Genomic DNA, 25,177 nt, shown 5'->3' on the forward strand with positions numbered 1-25,177 from the left:
CTTGCTTTTTTTGTTATGTGTAAAGAGTAATGATATACATACAATATATTTTTCACAATATATTTCACAACAATGTTATAGGATGATGATATTTTTGTAAAATAATGTTACTTTTATAAAATAAAAAAATTATAAAAATACCTATCGTTTAACACATTATTGTGGAATATGTTGTAAAAAATATTGTGTGTAAATCATTTTCCCGCAAAACATAGGTTTAACTATAGGTGTTTACATCGGTTTAGGCACTGAGTTGTAAAATTGATTAATTGATACATTTTGCCTTGCTGGTTATTTTTGGTTGAATTAATTGCTTTAATTACTTGTAGTTCTCTGCATAGATATAGAAATTTTATTTTGTCCATGTAGGATCTTACTACATTTTAAAGCCTGATTTTGGGATTTTTGCACCTTTATTTTTTTTTTTAAATTTTTTTCCGCAATAAATAAGAGTTATCAATAAAATTGAAGATACTGCCATTATTTAAAAAATATATATATTTATATATATATATATATATATATGTCCTCTATTTAAAGCATTCAGAATTGTCGAAATGAGTTGTTTGCAACTTTATCATTTTGCTCCAATCAAATTGTAGAAATGTCATCGTTTATTTTCATAACTCTTTTTAACTCATCTCATCCAATCATTACAACTTTTTTAAATTCTCATACAAAATAAAATAAACAATTCAATATTTTCAAAGCTCAAAATAAAAATAATATTAAAAAAATATATTCTAACAATATTTTATTTAACTTTTAATTTTAATTTTAATTCATTTCATTTCATCTCATCTCATATATAAAAAAAAAAAAAAAGTAATATAAGGTTGCTTGATTTATTGCTTCTAAATTCATAAATTATCAACACTATCACATACCTTTTGACCGTTGGAAGGGGAGGAGGAGGTAGTTTGGTCACTTTGGATCTAAGAGGAGCTCGAGGTTGGAATGTTCAGTTCACGTGCTTTTCTATCTAAATTTAGTTCCATCCCATACATTTTGTTGGAAGGTATGCTGCGTACTGCTCACCAGCTAACTTCGGAGCATCATCATCCATCTCCTTTCAAATTTTAGCATATAGTTCTGCGGGCCATACTTTTTAGAAAAAAGTAATGCTATATATAATCGTAGAGTATACAAATGTCATACAGTCGCTTTGAAGAAAAGTTTTACGCATTATTAAAAAATTAATTTTTTTAATGTGAATCTCATATTTATTTATTTTTTTCAAAATAATTATGCGGCGTTTAAGCACTCACAACTACAACTATCATTTTTCTTTAGGAAATGATACTATAATTCTCAAATGTACCTATTATATGTGTCTACTTATGTATTTTAATTTTTTTTCTTATGTTTAAAGAAATAATTATTAATGAATTTGTATTTTTTTAATTTTTTTAATGGTTAAAAATGTTTAAAAAATCTATTTATCCTGATGTGCATATTTGAAATACATATTTGATACGCACCTTGGCATTGTAATATTTTTTATATCTAACTATGCCTATGCATTTAACTACATTTGAAACCTCTGCATCTAACCAATTTCATATGAAAAGAACACTCCAAAGACATCATTTCATGTCAATGATTGAAAAATAGTAGATGATATTCTAAATCAAAATTTCCTCAAATTTTTACCCGAATTTAAAGTATTTAAGAGAGATTGGCACTTGAAGTAAGTCTACATTATTTATTCAGGACTTAATGTTAAATGAAAAATTCACATGGGCATGAATAAATGCGGCAAAACCTATTTCAAGTGTATCTCCCACCGGAAGTCTTCAAGTTCAACAAAAAGGACCTCAATTTTAGATAAGAAATTGATGGAATAGTTTTTCTATTTTTTCAATAGAAAATGATTTATATAAACCTAAACGTAAAAACCTAAATTTAATGATTGGTCTCGTATTTTTTTTAGAGAATTTGTAAAAGATTTGTATAAACTTATCTCTTATCTCTAATGTTACATTAGCTCAATCAGAGGCCATAAGAAGCAACCTAAAGTATTATTAGTAAATGGTAAATTAAAGATCAATTATTCTCGGTACAAGCAATCTCGTGTACCCATTGCACACCAAACAATGGATTTTCATATATATATATATATATATATATATATATATATTTTTTTTTTTTTTTTATTTTCTTAAAAAAGAACCCAAAAAAATACGAATTCGCAGAGGAGAACGTCGTAACCTAGCCCCACCTCACAATCCCTCGAAGCCACTGCCATCCCTCCGTGGCAGCAACTGCAGCCGCGTTACTCCTCGTTTGACGTCCACCACCATGCATGGAGGAAGCCGACCCAGCAACTGCCGCGATCTCCTCCAGCTCCTACTAAACCCGCAACAAAACCAAAGTCAAAAGAGACCAATTGGTTGTACCAATCGACGAAGAAACACAACGTAAAATGAAGCTAGTTTGGTCTCATGAGACTGCATCATTCCTTTTTTTTTTTTTTTTTGAATCTTTAGTAAATTCTACTGCGGCCCATATTATAGGATGGCAAGTCAACCCACAAAGGAGCTCCAATCAAATTCATTATCAAGGTCGTCTCTTGCATCAAAGCGTTGGCCTTTTATGATAAGTTGACTTATAAAAATTTTGGTTTTATCATTTTACCTGGGTTTCTCTAGAATAAAAGCGCATTCTTTACGTGAGTATTCTTTTTTCCAGACTTGGGACTTCATAGGGATCATACAGCTTATAATAGTCAATTAGTCAAGTAGAAAGCACTAAAAGAATTGTTAAAAGTCTCAGAGACATTATAGAAGTGTTATATATGGTCTCAGGGGCATTATTACCAACCCTTGATGGATTTTGGATCTTGCTTGTTAGAATTATTTCTCATGTGCAGGATCAAGACAATTACAACCTAGAAACCAAACAACACTGAAAAGCGAGATTTCGTAGACAGTGAGACAGAGAGAGCTAAATTGTGACCAAAGAACTGAACAAAGGCCATGAGCTTAGTAGGGAAAAATGCTTACACAAGCCAAAACAACATAGAATTGCTTATCCAAGATCGTATATGAAGGAGGGGTTTTGGGGTTTCAGATCTTAGTGGCTTCAATCTTAGTGCTTGTGTGGGACACAGAGTGAGTGATGGAAGCAACCAGAGGAGAGAGAAAGAGAGAGAGTGAGAAGAATGACATTGACGGACCAGGCCAGTGGGGGGAGGACTTGGAGAGAGAAAGAGAGAGCCCCAAAAGTCTCTCTACAATGAAACGCTTCGTTTCATTTTCTACATTAGCGTTCGGTGCTCAATTGGTTCGCGAGATCGCTTGACTCAAGAGTTTTCCATTAAAGATATGCACGCAGTACTTTTCTTTCTTTTTTTGGTTTCCAACGTAATGCACAATTAGTAGTAAACTTAGGACTGTGCGAATTTTCAAGAATTTCAACTCTATCCGACCTTCGCTCTGATTTCGACTTTGATAGAATCAAAGTGGTCGAAAATCATAATTGAAATTGGAGTGGCTCCGAAAATTTAAACGGAGTCGGAGTTGAGAGTGCAGGAAGACTCCGAATTCCAACTCCAGACTCTTGAGCTTTATTTGGGGGTGCAAAAATCATGAGCCTTTTATTTTGACAGAAAGCTGAAAGTGACGGAAAGAAATGGCAGCAGTAGCAATTCTCTAAGGGTGTGTGTGGATGTTGAAGTGAGTTGAGTTGAGTTGAGTTGTGATGATAAAATATTGTTAGAATATTATTTTTTAATATTATTATTATTTTGAAATTTGAAAAAGTTGAATTGTTTATTATATTTTGTATTGAGATTTAAAAAAGTTGTAATGATGAGTTGAGATAAATTGAGGTGAGTTTGGTAATCAAATAGGGTAGAAATGTCTTGGGATTTGAATTTAGATCACGAATTTGTATTTCAAATGAGATTTTTTTTATTTAATAATTAAGAAAATATTTTTTATTCTTGTTATGATTTTAAAAAAATAGTTATAATGATTAAAAAAATATATAAAAAAAAAAGAAAAAAAAATGTGGGTTATCAGGCTACATCTTTAGGGAGATGTAGCAGTACTCTTCTCTAAGAGCAATACTGGCATTGATAGTGTCAGAGACATAAGTGCAGGGAAGAGAGAGGTCTGGCACTGACAAAAAAAAAAAAAAAAAAAGTAATGTTGACGATCGAACACACATTCCCACCGAACCATGTAAAGCTGTAACACGTGTCGTCAAAGAGTACTGGGAAGACTTTTCTCTTTCCTTTGTTTCCTATGCAAGCCAATAGCTATGTTCTAGTCGAAAAAGGGTTGGAGCTCCGATTTTTGATTAAAGTCGAACGGATTTGATCAGAGTTGAATTCCGTTCGGAGTCAAAATCGGAGCAACAATTTTCCTTCGAGGTTGGAAACAACTATTTTAAGATTGCGTTTAAATATTATTAAATTGAATTGAGTTAAGATGATAAAATATTATTTTTTAATATTATTATTATTTTAAAATTTAAAAAAATTAAATTTTTTATTATATTTTATACTGAAATTTAAAAAAAATTATAATAATGAGTTGAAATAAGTTAAGAATCCAAACAAAACCTAACTCTTTCAAAGTCAGAGCTCAAGCCAAAGTAAACCTATGTTTTGGGATTTTTGTTTAAAGATTGTATTTTTAAATGTTATTATATAATTTTATCTCTATATTTTATTTTTTGATATTTTATTTTTTGATATTTTATTTTTTGACATATGACAATTTGATGGAGAAATCAATTTGATTAATTTTATAATTACAGAGTGCAAAATTTCAATGGAAAAATATTAGGAACATTTTGACTTTAAGATAATTACATGGACTAATTTAGTACTTAATCTTAACATCAATTCCCACATTAGCAAGGAATGTTTAAAGATTGAGATAAGATGAAAAATATGTGAATAATAGTGCAAGAGAGTTGCTAGAGCCACCTGAGGATTCTCACGAGAATCCTCATGGACAAGGTAATTTTTTTTTTCTTTTTTTCACACATTTTTTTAAACCCCTTAAATATTTTAAAAAACTAAAAATAAAAAACTCATTAAAAAAAATATTTCCTTAATCATTAAGCCAAAAAAAAAAAAAAAAAATCAATGAGGATTGTCGGGAGTCACTCTCGATGAGAGTGGCATTTTCCATAGTAAAATAGTTTTAGTTATAATGTTTTATGAAAATTTGGAAAAAAAGATAAAAAAAAAGTTGAATAAAAATATTATAAAATTAAAATATTGTTAGAGTATATTTTTTTAATATTATTTTTATTTTAGAATTTGAAAATGTTGATTTTTTTTTAATTTTTTTTTAAAGTTTAAAAATTTTGTAATAATTATGTAATGACTAGATGAAAAAGTTAAAAATTTAAAATTAAAAAATATTTATATTTGAGTGATGTTTAAAAAAAAATAAAATGAGATAGAATGAGATAAAACCATCACATCTCCCAAACAACCCCGAGTTTGAGTGACTAGTGAAGTCTTGATAAATGTTTAAGAATTGTAAATCTCACTTGCATGATAATTATCTTGGGCCCACTCGAGGTTTGCATGACCCAGGAATTATACGATGCATTATACAATAAAACAAGAAAATTGGGAGGGTGAAAAAGAAAATTTTATACACCTTACTACCATACCATACACATTTATCACCATTAAAAAATTATTTATTACATAATTTTTTATTATTTAATGGTGATGAATATACCACATATTACTTAATATACTCAAAATAGAATGAGAATGTAATGTATAACATTACTCAGATAAAAAAAATTAGTAGAAAACAACTGCATCGCTACAAACCACACTCACGTCCCACTATGTGAATTAAATATAATACTTTTATCATCTTTAAATCATCATTTAATTTTGTAGAGAATAACTATTAAAGGTTAATGGACAATACCACATCATCATAGATTCATAGTGGGAGAGAGTGGGTTAACTCGAGTTGGAAAAAGGAAAGAAAACGCTTGTGTTTCTGCATTTATCTCAACATGGCACGAGGAGTACAAGATAGAATCTCAATCCATTATATACCTACTTTGTTTCGCCTAATATAAAAGGGGTTGAGGATATGGAAACTCGATTCTTAAATATTTTTCATGAGTAAACCATTGAGTAAACCATCGACATATTCTTAGCTTATTTCATGAGAGAGAGAGAGAGAGAGAGAGAGAGAGTCAAGCTTCTGAAAAGTGAAAGACTTTCAAATTCAACCCAACTGCACAATCTAGCCAAATGGGCAGCATCTTCATGACTCTTCGGCTCCATACCCATGATACAATCCCAATATTCATTTAATTCTTTAGACTGATTTACCAACTTTTAATTTTCTTCAATGATATTAATCCAAACATGTTGCTGAGGAAAACAAAGAATTGTTCCCTTTAACTAACAGTACTAGTACACAACTTCATCGTATTTCCTAAAAGGTTATTTATAAAAAAGTCTGCATCCCTCACAGATATGACCCAAAATCTTCATTTGGAAAACAAGGGTGATACTAGTGACCAAAATTATTGAAGTCTCTCACTATCTTGTGTTATCATCGAAGGGGCACTACTTCTGAAAACGAAACTATTGAAGTCTCTCCACCCTAAATCCTAAATACAGATCTCTCTCTCTACCGCCTGTGTTATCTCCTGTCAAGTGTGCTCCCTGCAGCACTACTTCTGCTTAAAGATTTTTAAAGAGTTGGCCACATGAAAACGCCATGGATTCATCCCTATAGGGGTTTTTGGCAGCACCAACACTCCCATAGGCACACTCGAGTGAAATGGTTTTTCTGGCCGTTGTTTCTCTGTAACTTATATGAGCATGATTCAGTTAACATCAAACACATGCAAATTTTTTAAAACACAATATAACTGGATATACCATTGCCCAATAAGATAGGCAAGTCCTCTCCTACGCTTTAAAAAAGTCGTAAATTCACAAATAGGATCAAACCAGGGCTACAATTCAAGTATAAACACAATAAAAGCAAATTTGAACGAGCACTAATAGCATTGACCACTACTTAACCTACAACTGAGAAAACGAAACAGCGTCATGCCAGACAGCCAAGTGCAGCATGCAATGAAACTCAGAATATGCCATCATTCTTTCATACAGAGGAAGATTTGCTGCAACACTTGCAAAAAAAGAAAGATTCGCTGCAACTAAACCCTATGTATGTTATGCGCTCGTGGTACTAACTATGTGATAATCATCCTCCTTGTTGCACAAAGGTTCTCAAGTTTGTTAAGACTAATTTATCTTTGAAGAGCTGTAGTTTTTCTACAAGTAAAAGAAGAACTGATATGAATAGAATGAAACTAATAAAAATTAGACAGTGAACTCAGTGAGGAACTGATATAGTTATATGTTTTACTTTTGAGTATCTTACAACTTGTCCTCAAGAGTAAATTCATACCTGCCTTCAAAAAGTGAAACACCTTTCGCCTTTCCTGAAGTGTGCAAAAGTAATCTCTCACGATCGGCATGCAGTGAAGATCTCACCCCGCATTATGTCGACTGGCATGTGCTCAAGTGTATAACGCTCAGGACCAAGGTACATACCTGTCTTCTCCAAAAGAGCAGTGGCTTCATTCCTACCATATCTAGAAGCATAGAGGTTCAGGTACTCGATGTCCTAATAAAGCACCCAAAACAAAACACTTTAATAAAAGAAGGAAAGCCAAATGTCCGCTAGAAATGTCAATGCTATCTATATATGGCAGTAAATATATATGGCTGTAAATAGCAGTAGTTGTATATATGTGTATAGGCGCCAACTTAAGTTTTATTTCCTTTCTTGTGCTGCTTTATTCTTTCCTATTTTACAGATGATTAGTAGGCTGTAATTAGGGCTTTGGCAGTTTATATAATATACGGAAACTCTCATTGGAGAGGTATTCAAGCAAACTTGACATGGTACCAGAGCCCTAGAATTTTCTGGGCAATTTTTTTTCTCGGCAGATTACTTCCTTTGCTTGTGTCAGCACTGTCTGTTTTCAGACTAGTGCTTTCTGGGTCCATCCGCACAGACTAGTGTTTTATCTTGGTTCTTTGGCTTGTGTCGGCACTCTCTGCCTTCACTTTCTGGGTTAATTTTTTTCTGGGCAACTCTTTCTACACAGTTGTTGGCACTCTCTGTTTTTCTGAGCAGTGTTTTTTGGACTTTTTGGAGCTTTCGGTTAGTGGGTCAGTTTCTACTAGAAATTTCAGCAGTTTCTGTTTCATTAGAGAGGTGTTTTTTTTTTTTGCCTCTTTCGGTGCACTCTTCTCGGGCTCTCTGTGTAGGCTTTTGCAGAGAGATTTTCTCAGGTTTTCGGTGCATTTTCCGGTAGTATTTTCTGGCAGTGGTTTTGGCATTTTCAGGTCAGTGTTCTTTGTGTTGTCTATCGGCAACGATTTTTTTTTACTCTTGATTTTGTGGTCATTATGTCGGGTGAAATTCAATCATTCGATTTAATGGAAAGAATTATGGAAGCTGGGAATTTCAGTTTCGAATGTTTGTGAAAGGGAAGGAATTATGGGGTCACTTGGATGGGTCTTATGTGTCCCCTATTGATCTCAAAAAACTTAGTTCTTGGTCCAGCAAGGATGCCAAGATTGTTTCTTGGCTATTAAGTTCCTTTGAACCACATATGGTCAACAATCTTTGATCATTTACTACTGCTAAGGAGATGTGGGACTATTTTAGGCGCATATATTATCAAGACAATACTGCACGCAAATTTCAAGTTGCGTTAGAGATTTCCAACTACAGACAAGGTAATCTCTCTATTGAACAGTTCTATGCTGGATTCCTGAATTTATGGAGTGAATATTCTGGGATAGTGTATTCTAAAGTTCCTAAGGAAGCCCTAGAAGCATTCCAAGTTGTTCATGCTGAGAGTCAAAGAGATCAATTCTTGATGAAACTAAGACCTGAGTTTGAGACTGCACGAGCTGGTTTGATAAACCGTAATCCTGTTCCTTCCCTGGATGTGTGCTTGGGGGAATTATTGAGAGAAGAGCAGTGTCTTGCTACTCAACATATGGACTCACTCAAGAAACCGTGAAAACTGAGACGGTTAATGTGGCATATGCTGCTCAAGAGAAGGGAAGATCCAAGATACAGATACAGTGCTATAGTTGCAAGGAATTTGGGCATATTGCAAAGCATTGCAGCAGAAAATTCTGCAATTATTGCAAAAAGGAGGGCCATATTATTAAAGACTGTCGCGTGAGACCTCAGAATCGACAGGGCCAAGGATTTCATACTGCTGCCCAGGCTAATTTAGCTGCTGTCCCCTTTGTTTCTGCTTCGGGGTAGCCACCTACAGCTAGTTCTTCATCGACTCTTACACCCTAGATGGTCCAATAGATGATTGTTTCCGCTTTCTCTGTGCTTGGTCTTCAAGGTAAGGGAAATTTCCTCACCCCTTTGACTCTGCAGCTTCCAATCATATGACTGGAAATGCCGATGCTTTACATGATGTTCGTAAATATAAGGGTGACCAGCACATTCAAATAGCCAATCATAACACTGTTCCTATCACTGCAATTGGAACTCTGGGGTCCTCTTTCAACAATGTATTTGTGTCACCAGAATTATCTACGAATTTAATTTCTGTTGGATAGCTTGTAGATAATAATTGTGAGATTCATTTTGATCGTAATGGTTGTTGTGTGCAGGATCAAGTGTCAAGGAACGTGATCGCAAAGGGGCCTAAAGTGGGACGTCTCTTTCCTCTTCAGTTTTCCATTTCTAGTTTTGATTCCTTTGCTTGTACTGTTGTTACTAATAATAGTGATGTTTGGCATTAAAAATTGGGGCATCCCAATTCTTCTGTTTTGAATCATCTTATGAAAAAGGTCATTTGGGGAATAAAAATTTTGTTTCTATTGTGTCTTCTGATTGTAGCTCTTGTAAACTTGGTAAAAGCAAATCTTTACCTTTTCCTTTACATGGCAGTCGCGCTTCTACATATTTTGAGATAATTCATACTGATGTCTGGGGAGTGAGTCCCGTTCTTTCACATGCTCAATACAAGTATTTTGTGACCTTCATTGATGACTATAGCCGGTTCACTTGGATATATTTTCTTCAACCAAAAGCTTATGTGTTTTCCACTTTTTAAGCTTTTTGTTGTGTTTGTTGAGACTCAATTTTCTGTTTGTATTAAAACACTATGTTCCAACTCGGGGGGGGGGGGGGGTGGGGGTGGGGGATATATGTCTCATGATTTTCAAGATTTTCTCAAAACTAAGGGTATTCTCTCCCAACACTTGTGTCCTTACACCCCTCAGCAGAATGGGGTCGCTGAGCGTAAGAATCGTCATCTTTTGGATATTGTTCGTACTTTGTTGATTGAATATTTTGTGCCTCCCTATTTTTGGGTAGAAGCCTTATCTACAACTGTGTATTTGATTAATCGTTTACCCTCTCCAAATTTACAATTTGACTCACCATATTCTCGTCTGTTTGATGTTGTTCCTGAATATAATTCTCTTCATATATTTGGCTGTGTTTGTTTTGTTCACTTGCCATCCACTGAACGTCACAAGCTTTCTGCTTAGGCTGCTCGGCATGCTTTTCTTGGGTATAGTAATGTTCACAAAGAGTTTGTGTTATGATGCAGATGCTCACAAACTTCGTGTCTCTCGAAATGTGGTTTTATTTCTTCCAGTCTTGCGTTTCACATGATTCTACTTCTGCTCAGTTGCCTATTTTTTATGATGTGTCTTATACTCTTGAACGTTTTAAGCCAAGGCTTGTGTATCAAAGACGTCGTCTTCAGTCTCCGTTGCCCCTTCCTACCACAGAATTGACATCTGATCCCATCCCAACTGAACCTCGACGATCATCTCGAGTTTCACGTCCCCCGGACAAGTATGGATTCGTACATACTGCCCATCAGGCTACTCTTGATACTACTTATGTGCCCAAGTCTTATTCTCAGGTTGCTGCTCAAGCTTGTTGGAGGCAAGCTATGCAAGATTAACTTCAGGCTCTTCAGGATAACCACACTTGGGACATCGTCCCATGTCCTGATGGTGTAAAACTCATTGGCTGCAAATGGGTGTACACTATTAAACTCTAGTCTGATGGTACTATTGAAAGATATAAGGCCCGTTTAGTGGCTCTTGGAAATTGTCAAGAGTATGGCCTTGATTATGAAGAGACCTTTGCACTTGTCACCAAGATGACTACTGTACATGCTCTTCTCACCATTGCTGCTTCCAAAGGCTGGTCTTTAGGCAGATGAATGTGAAAAATGCATTCTTACATGGGGATTTGAAGGAAGAAATCTATGTCTCCTCCTTCTGGTATGTTCAATTCATCCTCCACTGAGGTTTGTCGGTTGAAACGGTCTTTGTATGGCTTAACGCAAGCACCGCGTGCATGGTTTGAGAAGTTTCGCACCACTCTTCTTGATTTTCATTTTACTTAGAGTCGGTTTGATTGTTCTCTCTTTTATTCAGAGAACTGTCATTGAACTTCTTGTTCTTTTAGTATATGTCGATGATATAGTTATCACAGATTCTGATTCTCACTTGATTGAGCAACTACAGCAGCATGTCAAAACTACGTATTTTCTTGGTCTCGAGGTACATTCTTGTCCCAATGGTATGCTTTTGCATCAGCACAAGTATACCCAAGAGGTTCTCACCTTGGCTGGGCTTCAATCTGGAAACTCAGTACTTACACCTCTAGAAGTCAATTTACAGCTTTGTCGGGATGAGGGCGACCTATTATCTTATCCATCTCTGTATCGACAATTAGTAGGGAGTTTAAATTACTTGACTATTACCCGACCTGATATTTCCTTTGCTATCCAGCAAGTCAGTCAATTTATGTAGGCTCCTCGTCAATCTCATCTAGCAGCAGTACGACGGATCATTCGTTATCTCAAAGGTACATTTGGTAGAGGGTTATTCTTTCCTACTGAGAATTCCTTACAATTAACGGGTTACAGTGATGCTGATTGGGCTGGTTGTGTGGATACTCGTCGTTCAGTTATTGGTTGGTGTATGTTTCTTGGTAATGCTCTCATTTCTTGGAAAAGTAAAAAGCAGGATCGAGTAACCAAATCTTCTACCGAATTTGAGTATCGTGCTATGTCATCAGCATGTTCCGAGATTGTGTGGCTTCAAGGTTTAATGAGTGAACTTGGTGTTCCGCAACTTACTCCTACTCCTCTTCATGCGGATAACACCAATGCTATTCAAATTGCTGCCAATCCTATGTTCCATGAGCGCACCAAGCACATTGAAGTAGATTGTCATTCCATTCGTGAGGCATTTGATCATATCATGTGATTACACTTCCTCACATTTCCACCAAACACCAAACTGCTGACGTCTTTACCAAGGCCAAGTCTCGCCACCGTCATCAATTCATGATTGACAAATTGATGCTTCTTGATTGACCCGCATCAATTTGTGGGGGGATGTCAATGATATCTATATATGGCAGTAAATATATATGGCTGTAAATAGTAGTAGTTGTATATATGTGTATAGGCGCCAACTTAAGTTTTATTTCCTTTCTTGTATTGCTTTATTCTTTCCTATTTTACAGATGATTAGTAGGCTGTAATTAGGGCTTGGCAGTTTATATAATATACGGAAACTCTCATTTGAGAGGTATTCAAGCAAACTTGACAAGAAAAACATGCAGACATGGATTAAAATGAGAAATCAGCACTATCCATGGACAAGTTCAAGAAATTCAAATTCAGGGACTAATGAAAATGTTTGCAAAATTGTTAGACAAATTATAAATAGAAGCACATTCATTTATTATTACACAAGGAAGATACTGAAGAATACTGGACAGAATAATGAATATCATGGAAAGTAAGAGCAGGCATGGTGATTCTAAAAGTTGGCTAAGAATACTTGATCATTAATGAATCATAAAAACTGAATGGGTATGAGTTGAAAATAAATTAAAAATTCGACTCACCTGCAAGCCACTGAGAATGCGCTCTAGTCTGACTGAAGCAACTGGTTGATGCGAAGATGAAAAAACCTCACCAGGGTAGAACAAAACTCCATCTCCAGGGGGAAGGCCACGCCTAAATCTAATCTGCTCAGGCATACATAATATTTAAGCAAACACTCTTAAACGCAAACAGAGCCTTTAAACTGTGCCATTCAACTTCATTAAGTGATTAAAGGACCACACAACAAAGCTACCTCAGCACTGGGAACTGATGCCTTCTCATAGCAGTTGGCACCCCAATATAAGAATCCTGTACCACCTTCTTTCCATACACGCCAGAAAACAGCACGGTGTTGTGTACCTCGCATCCCAAGGTGCCAATTGGGATGGGGATCGGATGGTCCCAGGCAAACATATGTCCACCACTCCTACACGCACAAAATAAAAAAGTTTAACTCAATTCAGCAAGTAAATAACATAATGTAATAGAATCAAGCACTGTGTCGAAACATACATCTTCCATTGGAAATCAAAAGGTAATCAAATGAGATTAATCATTTGTTTCAGGACTAAATCTTCTTTTAAAAAAAGGAAAATCTCTTAAATGCTACTGATATTGGAAAGCCCACAGTTAAACTTCGCACCCAGTAAGGTATATCGTTCATTATGACATGCACTTTAGACGACAAACTCCAGCCCCAACAGCCACCATTGGCACCATGGCAATCTCGTCTAAAGCTTACGACAGTACTGGTCCAGCCAATATATAGAGATTGGCTCCACAGTGATGTTCACATTCAAATTAGAGAGAATGCATTGTAAGTTATCAACAAGAAATAAAATGTAGATTTCATGTAAAGGATCAGTGATAGATCTCATCAATCATGCCTAAGGCTGATAGATGATTGTACTCTAAGGTTCACATTTGCTCTATGCAAGATCAGTGATAGTAAGACTTTCTCCGTCAGCAGGTTTTGTAACTTCACAAACTCAACTGGTACCCTTTAACTTAATTTCACTGTTTATCTACTTATCAAAATATTTCAATACATATCCAAAAACTCCAAATCATATTTCTCCTATGTAATGTAGGAAGACAAGTGAACCCCACCCCCTACCTTGGATGCTTGTGCACCAGACCTCTTACCCCAAGTTAACAGAGCAACAGATTGTGGCTAAGACCTCGAAGCTTTAACTGTACACCTGACCTCAACTGGTAAATCTTAGAATCAACTGCTAGCCATTGGTAATTCAACCCCAATCATCTTAGATTCAACTGCTAGCTTTAACAGTACCCGGATCAGTTATTCAACCCCACAAGGACTTTACCATGTAAGCAGTGGCACTTGCTAGTCTACACATTCCATCTTATATGCTGCGAAAAAAGAGGCACACCCAAGCCTGAACAGACAGCAGTGACCAATTACCAAAGGGTTAGGCAGCTACTTAGGCTTAGGCATCCTTACAAACTATAGCGCCCCCCCCCCCCCCCCCCCAAAACACAAAACACACATTTATTAGACATTTGTATTAGAAAACAAGGGACAGAAATATTTGTTGTCATGCCTGACAAACCACACTCATAGTTACTCTAATAAATAGTGTTATGATACACTACAACCACAAGAAAATAGAAAGCATTAGAAAAATAAAACTTGAAAAAAAAAAAATCTAAATGGTAGTTTGCTCCTATCGCATCAAACAACAGAATCAGTGTGTGCACAGTAAGGCAAGCATGAAAGAAGCAGTAACAACTTCCTTCTCCTATCCATTCTCGTCAGTCCATAAATGCAACTGAATCTTTGGACATCCACTAACAGGAAAGATGCTTGCCTCAACCCTTAAGCACAGAAAAGTATATAAAAAGGCAAAGCTGCAAAGATAAACTGTTGAAAGCAATAAATTAGCAATAAGAAAATAAAGGGGAAGAAAGATAGATAATTTGAAAAACGAAAGCAGATATCAATTTGAGCCTTCATCAAATAGCCAGGCAGAGCTCAAAGAATAAAACAACAAATATATAAAAAGCTCCACAGAAGACACAGGTTTGATACACAATCCACAAATGTCCTGCCTAGGAGATAATTTAAGACACATGGACCAGATATTTCTGGAATATGTTTTATTGAATGAAAATATTTAGGAAACATGCTATGCATAACAAGTTAGATTCCACATTTGTTCACAAGAGAAGTAGAGTATGAGCCAAGGTCAATAACTCTGATTGATTATTAATTACCTCACCATTCTCTGGTTGTATTTCAGCAATAATATCCTTGGCCAAATCTTCTCGGTTGCCAAGCACCCACTCACTGCAATAAATGAAGTCCTAATCTTTTCAGGCACTGGAAAACATTTGACTAACAGTCAGCTGCAGCACATTGATTTCCACAAGAAGAGCTCACATACTCTCGTGCGACTAAGGCTCCACCAATAAAAATGTAAGTCATCAACAAAATGAAGTTCAATGTTGCAGTCCTGAACACATACATAGCACAGCCAGGTAGGTATTCAACTCCTAATCTTCTACCACACAAAATCAGACCTAAGATCTAGTTTGGACTGATGAGTGCTGAGGAAAGATTGGTTACAGACTTTAAGAAAGATCTTTGATAAGAGTGCCTATCATGATAGGCATCGTCAGGTTGGACACAATGGCCTTAAACAAGTCATCAAGATGGCCAAAGCCCAAAGTCAACCAGATTGGCACCTCTAATTTAAAAGTCATGGCCATTTCTCAGGGTAGACAATTGAAGCCAGTTGGAATGTAACATCACTCTTGTGCTCATGTTGAACCATTCGCTTAACAATTTTGTGACAGAAGAAACGGATTGGCCCAAACTAACCTTTGAGCAATTTACCCATGTAATTATGTCTCAAGTAAAACCATTAAAAAAGAAAAAAAAAAAAGCACAATAAACAAAATAGATACGGAGTATTACAATAGTTTTATATTATAAAAATGATAAAACATCTTAGGTGGCATTCATAAAGCCCAATCGATAAAGATACCTTGTGCAATAAATTTGAGTATGTGGGCGCAAAAAACTTGGAACTTTTACAAAAGCCTCAAAAGCAGATGGTGCAAGAGGTGCATCACTTGGTCCTGCAGAAAATATAGAATGAAGGCAACAATGTAGTAAATGTAAAGCAAGGTTTTACATTAATTAAGAGCAAGCGCAGAAGTGCACACACCCCCACACCAACATGGAGAGAGCATAAAGAAACTCTATGATTGCTAAAACAAACCAACCCAGTTCTATGCTTTGAAAATAGGAGGTAAGATTCAGATGGCATAAATTGTTAAGCCTCCTTCGAGAGGTCAGTCATTTTCTGGCTTAAAAATCTTCATTTTCTGTTGACTAGCCATTTCTGCCCCCATTAAACACCGAAAAGCAGAAAAACATTTTCATAAATCTAAGCTTCCATAGAACAAACATAGCCTAAGCACTAATCCTTGAACTGGGATGATTTTTAAAATATACTGCACAACTGGAATGATTGATTTGCTACTGGTTTTTCAAAGAATTTTTTGCAAAAATCATGCACCCATATGCATCATTTAAAAATAGTCAAAGCGATATTGCAAACTAATAAATTTAGAATTCAGTGATAATCCCATCCTCAACTATGTTCTCCAGTAAACCTATGCTATTATATTGCATTCAGGGGAACAAGGTCATAGATTCTATCTTTTAACACCCAAAAAAATCTAATTCAACATCTATAGAAAAGCAAGCTCTCTACATTATATACGGTAGAAGAATCATACCACAGTAGTATGTAGTTAAGACACGTGCATCAGGTGCAAAACTGTGAATCTCACTGGCCATGGTGCGAATGGAATTATATTGTTCCAAGTTTAGAGGCTGAAAGATATTAGTGCATCCACATCAGCAACAGAAAATTATAATGCAAAGTATTACAGTAAGAACTATTACAACTATTGATATTAAGAAAAAAGATTGATCAAAGCAAATAGAAAGGAAAACCCCAAGGGGTTGGCCCAAGTGGTGAAGATCTTGGTCTTGGGGTATCACTCCCGTCAAGGTCCAAGGTTCAACACCTCATAGGTGCAAACAATCATTTGGGGCCACACCCCCTGGTGAAAAGCTAACGATTTAACTTTTGAGGGTGCGGTGCACGGGACCGGGGTTTACTCTACAGGGATGGGTCTGAAGGGCCTTGCCTGGAGAGGTTCCTCGACATCAAACAAAAAAAAAAAAAAAAAAAAAAGGAAAGGAAAAAATATGATGTTTTATTTTCAACCTGCAGAAGTGGAAATATAGTGGAATATTTATACCCTTTTTCAGTCTTTTTTTTAGTTAAGCATCTGCACCTAGACAAATAACCAGCTACTGGCATCATTTATTATTTTAACGCATTAGTTATCATTAACAAGAGGCAAAAAAGGTCTATTTTCCTGTCATTTTGCAGCACTGGTCATACCTCATCCCACAAATAAAAATAAGCTTTCTTCCAGTGAGTCTTTGTCCTCAATATCTCAATTTCCTTCTGCAAGTAATCCTTTGAAGCATCACTACTGCTGCACAATCAACAAGCGGATGGAGGCTCATCAATTTCCATTAAAAGTATACCAGACAGAAGTGAATGTGAACAACTAACAGTATACCCAGCGACTGCTCTATATGGTACAGCATATGCCACAAGTCGTGGGTCCGAAAAATATTCATCTGATTTTGGATGATTGGCTAGAATAGAAAAAAATTCCAAAAGTCAGCAAATGTATATTCTGAAACAACGTGTTGTACAAGAACTAATTAATGAATAACTAATGACATTTTTTCCCTTGGTTCAGTAAATTACCTGGCCAAGGGCAGGTGTATGTCAAAACACGCATACTATCTCCCCATCTGCAGAAATATGGGCTAATTCTATATTGAAGAAGCCACTTGAAATGCTGATCCAATGCTTCATACCACTCATCAGTCCCATGTTCAACACCAAAACGATCCTCGATCACAGTATCAGATATCTACACTGTAGTTAAAGAAGCAAACTAGCGAACACTCGAATTCAATACTTCTTCATGATAAACAGGTCAGCTTGTGACCCAATGCCCCCAAATAATAATTTAAGTCTTGACCATTGGCCAAAGATAGGACAAATCATGGTATTAGAAATGCTCTTAATCAGTGGTGGCAGGCTTGCACAATTTAGTCTCTCCATATTCAATTTGCATGAGTATGGAATTTTAGGCCATGCCTGTTTATACACTACACCCATTGACAAATTTGCAATGTACTTGACAGCTTAAGTATACGAACACCATCCTCGCAAAATATAGTTGCATGATTTACTTGTATTGGCTTAAGTTTAATAGTCTATAACTTGTCTATACGATTTACTTTGAGCTCCATGATTTACAGAACTTGTAGGAGATAAATACAAGTTGTATTAAGCAAACTTACAGTGTATATTTCTTTTTATTGGTAAATAGTCATGTACAAGGGGCACATACAAGAGCAACCCCTATACTTGTTAGAAACACATTAAGTTTAACTTTCCAAAATGTAAAATGAACCTGATGGAGGATACACCAAAAACAGCAGGAAGAGAAGGAGCTGCAGGAATAATGAAGTCCCAAACCGTCAAATGTAATTTCACACGTACTGAAAGGTTTGAAATAGCATCTTCATCCATCATATCAACTTGGCCATTATCTGAAAAGAATTCAGAAAACGAGGGAGACAGAAGAACTCTTCTTATAGATGTACGGGCGGATTTCATTCTTTCTACCTAAAACACAAATGCTCACATGAACAGCATATAATATCAACAGGATCAACAAAAATACTCAAATTATATTATAAAGCAGACGCAGATGCAGAAATAGACCATTTCTTCCAATGGTTTTTCCTCAATGGGCTCCACAATGTCAAGACAGCTCCTAAGTTCTGTGTAAAGTTTATGCTTCTCAGCTTTGCCCAAGCATTGTGCTAGAGATCTGTGAAGGTCAGAATCAATAACCATATTTTGAAGTATATAACAGTAGGAATCCTAATCAGCCATACTGAATAACCACAAAGATTCATTACATAATTAAAAATGATTAAGATAATAGGAAAATAGACTCACCCAGCATCGGTTTTTATAGCAGTAATGATGACATCCCCCTCATATTGACCAGGGGCCTGTGTGCTCGGAACATTAATGGAAAGCCAAACTGTGGTGGTCTCTCTGCAGTTTGGGGAAAAAGCAAGCCATCATAGTCTTAAGCAATCAGAAGTCATCCAACATTTAATCAAAACCATAAAAGTAAAAAAATAAGGCACTATCAAATATGTAATGAGGTCAGTACCCTGGAAGTAGGCTTAACTGGCTAACTGGAAGATCGAGGGGCACAAGAGCATCTGGAATACCTAAAACGGCCACTACACGTCGCATTGTTAACTCCTGTCCAACAACCAAGCTGCCCGCATCCAATTTCAGTAAATCATGAACAGAAATTTTAAATCATACAGCTATACCCAGAGGAATATCTCTTCAAGAAACTAACCGATCACCACTCGTGGAGCATAAATCATTCAAATGAACTTGCACAAGCCCTGCAATACCAGATCCACCCCAAGAAACTTTTGGACGTAGAGCAATTTGAACACTTTCTCTTTCATTTCTGGCTGCAAGAAGATTTATCTTCGAGATAGACCAATTTTTAGAAGCCAGATCACCATGGTCACTCATACACATCAGAGTACGTTCTATACTTCTTCTATAACATCTAGATAGTTGATATGATTTTACAAAACCAAAATGCAAATAATACACACGTTTCTACATTATACCTCACTTATATCCTCTTAAAATTATTATAGGTAAACGGCAAACAAAGACAAAAGTGTAAAATGGAAAAGCTCTTTGTAAGAGGACAGCCGATAAAGTAAACATGTCAAACAGAGTGAGTGTTTGACTTAAACTTAAAAGAAACAAGGGAATTAAATTTTTTGACAAAAAAAAAAATAAATAAATAAAATCCATTCCTAAAAACGGTTCTTCCTACAATCACAGAAAGGAATACCTCTTCTCCCCCCTCCCCGTTCCTCTCAAATTAGCCAAAAGAAATTTTATTCTCTCTCTCTCTCTCTCATAAATATTTGCATTGGTTTTTTGTTTCCTGGGTGATGGTATAAGAACATTTTCATTTTTATATAAAACTGAGGGAGAAACCCCATTTTTCACCTTGAATTGGTCAAAATATGCGGAACTTTCTTACTTTTTGTGGAGGATTAGATCCAGTAACTAAATTTTTATGTAAAGACCTTGAACAAAAGGCCAACTAACTTGAATAATGACAATTTTATATAGAAAGACATTTTCTGGGCAATATTTAAATATTGTAGAGGAAAAAGGTTGTTGAGTATATATGTTTCACCTATAAAAAAAATAGCTAACCGCAATATAGAGTGTACTTCAAATGGCATAGACAAAATAGAAAAAGTAGCCGCCTTAGCTAAATTGCAGGTAAAATTTCAGTTAATCCCGTGTTAATGCCCTAATGCATCCATATGATCCCTATGCATGGAAAAGGAACATTAGCGTATGCACTACATCAGAGAGTATGCACAAGATGTTTAAGCCAGAGAATGAAACTGAAAGTCAGGAAATGAGAACATAGATGCAATCAAGAATCACTAGGGAAAAAACAACAAAATCATGCTTACAGGTTCCAAGTCTCTTGGCAATTCCTGTGGCCCAACGTTTGCAGTGCTTGGCATGCACCACACATGCACCAAATCGGCAGATGGAACCTCACTGGGGTCAATTGATCCCTTAATTGAAGTCGAAGTGTGTAAACCATCATGGCTCCATCCATAAGCAGTCCTCCTCCAGCAACACCTTCGACTGGTGGCGCCACAGTATTTTGAGAATTACCTGCCAGGTGCATCAAAATTCAATGGACCAACTAAGTGAAAGCAGATAAAAGTCTTCTATTAATTTTACCCTGCACATGCTAACATGGAACACCAAAAGGATTTGCCTCATATTTTGAACCAAGAGTTGGTTATCTTTTTTTTCTTGGGGATAAGTAAAATTTCATTTATCTTTTTTTTCTTGGGGATAAGTAAAATTTCATTCAAAGCATAAAGGGGCAAGCAAAGTACACCGAAAGTATACAATAGGAACACCCAACTTTAGAAACGATGAAAAAGAACACAACTCCATAAATTCTAGAAAGATATAGGAGTGCAAACTATTCTGCACTACCATCCATACATAAAGAGAGTTTAACATAAGAGCTCTTAATTCTATTGCCGTCTTCTCACAATCTTCAAAAATCAAGAGTATTGCATTCCCATGGTGGGAATACACCACATAAGACACAAGGGGACCATCTTTCAAGCCTCAACATTGCTTTGACCACTTATAGGACTACCCCAATAAGCCATCAAGTCCACCATCAGTTGGGGCATCACCCAAGCAATCAGGAATGTGCGAAATATCGATAACCATAATCCTTAGCCACCTTGTAGTGAATCAAAAGATAGAGGCTTTGTCCACCTTGCTTACACATGCAACACCATATCCAGCTTTTATAAAACACACTCAACCTCCTCCTTTAAAAAAGCCAGCTGTATTATCACTAATACAAGCATGTTCATAGCATTCCCCTCTACGCATTCCTTCATCTCCTCAGTGCATATCGCAGGGTTCTCTGCAATGGCCTTCTAGCTTGAATTTGAAATATTCCACTCTCATCATTTACACAATACTACCAGCCAGATCTTTCTGGTTTCCCAGGTTGCTCCTACTAGAGATAGTGATCGTTAGGCACCCTGTAATCACCTCCGTATACAATAGGCTTTTGGTCTTACATGTCCAATCTTAACAGCATCAACTGATATTGCTACTACACTACCTAGCTTTAAAAACCCACCTAAAGACATACGAGCATGCACTTTGTAGCTTCCATGGCCAATGAACCTTTGGAAAAAAATTTCCACCTTTAGGAGTTCCATCCAAAGAACTCCCATCCCTTCCTAGCTCTACCTTCTAGAATAATGAACATACCATTCCAACCTCCTCCGCCATACTCTTCAAGGGTTAGAAATCGACCAGAGTGACTGGAACATCACTACACAAGGAACATTGTTTCCCACCAGAGAAGATTTTGCAACACCCTTTGTCCGTCCACTAGAGACACAGCCTCCATATTATCAATCCTGAGCATGACTAGATTGACATCTATGCAAAGTGAACTCTCACAAAGGCTAATTTAGGTCCAAAGATTTGTTTACAACTGAACGTTCACATCTCATTTTAACAAAAGGAAAATGAGGTTTTGACTAACAAAGTGTATCGAGTGGGTGACCAATCATTTTTTTTAATTTTCAATTTTATTTTGTATGAATAAATACTGGTTTTTCAAACTAATATTTCATTGAAAATTTTAAAAAAGTGAAAAATTTGAAACAAAAAACGAAATTTGGTTACCATTTGGTCACAATTGCACCATCTTTAACAAAATACAATGCTCTTTACTTATTGAAAAAAGAATACAATGCTCTTAACAATATTCAAAAGTAACTACTACAACAAACACGAATGATAAATTGGAGAGTACAAAGTGCATAATCTAATGACCCAAGGAAAACTCAAGCCACTTATGGGCTTATATATAAAACGAGTAATCAATGTTAAAATTAGAGTCTATTGGAATCAAGGCAAGAACTTCTCCCTCTTATACAATGTGAGTAACCGATTCGCCGCCCTCATATACTTACTACGGGGTATTATAATTTCTCCTTTAAGTTCTTGACATCCTTGTAAGGCTATTCCATTATAGGCAACATTGCTTAAGTTTCACATATCTGGTTGAGGATCGGTTTTGATGCCATTTGTAATGAGTCAAAGAAAGCCCAAGCCATATTTGAGTCTATGCTCTAAAAGGACTGGTGAGTGTTACAATTGGAGTCCTTGGAATTATTACAGAGGGCAACAACTTCTACCGCCTAGGTAATGTGGGATCCCGTTAGCCTGACTCAAAAGCAATTCAAAATCCCAATAAAACGAAATTTAAGATTTAAGAATTTCTCAACTAAATCATACTTAATATCATTCGAACTCCGAGCAGTGTGATGGGTCCTGCAATCCATATAAGGCTGCCTTTCGAAAAACAAAAACTCAGAATCCCATCACAAGATACTAGTGAAATGTATGTAGATCGTAATAAGAATCCAATAAAGATAACGGAGCCAAATTTCTTGCAAATTTTCTTGCAAGAAAATTTAAGAATTTTCTTGCAAATTTCTCGGCGACAAAACGGAGCCAAATTATTAAGATAACGTTACAATAAAGAACAGACCGCCACTGACGCAACATTTTAGAAATTATCAATTGAATTAAAATGAGTAGAAGAAAAAGAAAAATCAAGTGATGAGGCTGACCAGTACCATCCATTTCTGTGGCCTGAGATTACAGAGATCTCCGATGATCAGCTTTTAAGTTCGGTTACCGGAAATTGTCGCCTGAGACAGATTTCTGTGGCCTAAGATAGCTTTTAAGCGCGATGATTTTTCTGCTTTTTGAGAGTTGCGTTAAACCCTGTTGCTGCTTGTTGCAGAACCGGAAGAGCTTTCAAGTACGCTAACCTTGTGCTCGTTTCGTGAAGGCAACCTGTTAACGAATTGTAATAAATCTACTTTTTTTTTTTTAGAAATAATATTTGGAGTCCTGTTTTTTTTTAAAAAAATATATATATAAAAAATTCTAATAATTTCATCTCATCTAATTATTATAATTTTTTTAAATTCTCATATTAAATAAAATAAACAATTCAAATTTTTCAAATCTCAAAACAAAAATAATATTAAAAAAATATATTCTAATAATATTTTATTTAATTTTTAACTTTTATCTCAACTTATCTCATCTCATCTAGAAAAACAAACGAAACAGATCCATAAATCCGTACATTCTCATAGATAAATTTAAAATTTATATAAAAGTTATTTTTTTAATTATAAACTACAATTTTTTTAAATAAAATACGCAAGATTTTCACATTATAAGATAATATATAACATTATTCTTTTTTTTTTTTTTAATGCAGCAAGATTCTTTCAAATTTTAGATATGGTCATGTGACACAATTTAATTAAGAAAATTATAGTTGTAAGCTCACATAAAAGACACATTTTTCATGATATTATTTAATTTATAAGATTAATTAATTTATTTATTTTTTAATTTATCAAACGCTTACAATCTCATGGTAACATATTAAAGGCATATATTTCTCTTATTTTTAGCATTTTATATCCTTATGCATCGCATGCGCATCACTAGGTCTGCAAATGATCAGAGCAACTCAAGTTCGGTTTGAACTTGGTTCATTTAATAAATATTTAATAAAAAAAATGTTCATACACATTAATATTGATTCAAATATTAAACGAATAAAACTTAACTCAACTCTGATTAGCTCGTTTAAGCTCAATTTGGCTCGTTTGGGCTCATTTTGAAACTCGTATTATGTGTTATATTTATTATGTACTACCTGTATTTTATATACTTAATTATATTATTAATTTATTTATATTTTAAGTTATTTAATATATTTATTATGTTCCCAATATTTAATATATTTATATACTTAATTATATCATCATATCATTAACCTTGTATACAATATAGTTTTCATTATACTAAATAAATGATAATACATATTTTTTTAAAATGAAATGATAATATATTGTAACTTATAACTATTACTTATTATTTTTAGTTGCATAGTATTATATTTTCATAGTGTATTATATGTACAATAACTTATACCATATGCTTGTAATACATTTATAAACATAATATCTAGCAATGTATGCTATAATATATTCATAAGAGAAAAGCTTCAAATCAGTTGGGGTGTTCTTTTCTATTTTATACCCTCTAATAAAATTGCAACACGTAGCAGATTCATGTGACTTACAGTGTGTGCGAGATAAACTCGTTAATTCCTCATTCCTTCTTCCCGAACTCTTCTGCTCTCCTCTCCTCTCCATTTTGCCTCTCTCTCTTCTCTCTTCCTTCTTCTTTCTTCTCCCCTGAAGCTCTCGATTATTTTTTGGAATTTATGATTTATGCTTGACCCATATCCACATTTTAAGCGCGAAGTTGTTTTTGCTAGCAGGAACGCCAGGCTTCCTCTTACCTTCAAGATATTATCCTATGCATTCCCTATGGGATTATTGCAGTTAAGTATAAAGATTTTTTTTGCTCTTCAAATTGGA

At 35.3% G+C, this 25,177-nt stretch overlaps 1 protein-coding gene across 1 annotated transcript; it reads right to left on the reverse strand.

Annotated features, from left to right (window-relative positions):
• Positions 1-7,088: 7,088 nt before the first annotated feature.
• On the reverse strand, positions 7,089-23,567 carry LOC121244456. Its single transcript, XM_041142531.1, is given in 17 exon segments — positions 7,089-7,643; positions 12,951-13,073; positions 13,184-13,357; positions 15,169-15,241; positions 15,942-16,035; positions 16,702-16,798; positions 17,379-17,475; positions 17,563-17,641; positions 17,757-17,925; positions 18,489-18,689; positions 18,789-18,897; positions 19,029-19,130; positions 19,252-19,362; positions 19,450-19,586; positions 20,612-20,769; positions 20,772-20,822; positions 23,342-23,567. Coding segments are annotated over 17 exon segments (1,944 nt in total). The 5' UTR covers positions 23,349-23,567; the 3' UTR covers positions 7,089-7,481.
• Between the last annotated feature and the right edge of the window lie 1,610 nt (positions 23,568-25,177).

The sequence above is a fragment of the Juglans microcarpa x Juglans regia genome, chromosome 8S (assembly GCF_004785595.1).
Source record: "Juglans microcarpa x Juglans regia isolate MS1-56 chromosome 8S, Jm3101_v1.0, whole genome shotgun sequence".
NCBI classification, from domain to species: domain Eukaryota; kingdom Viridiplantae; phylum Streptophyta; class Magnoliopsida; order Fagales; family Juglandaceae; genus Juglans; species Juglans microcarpa x Juglans regia.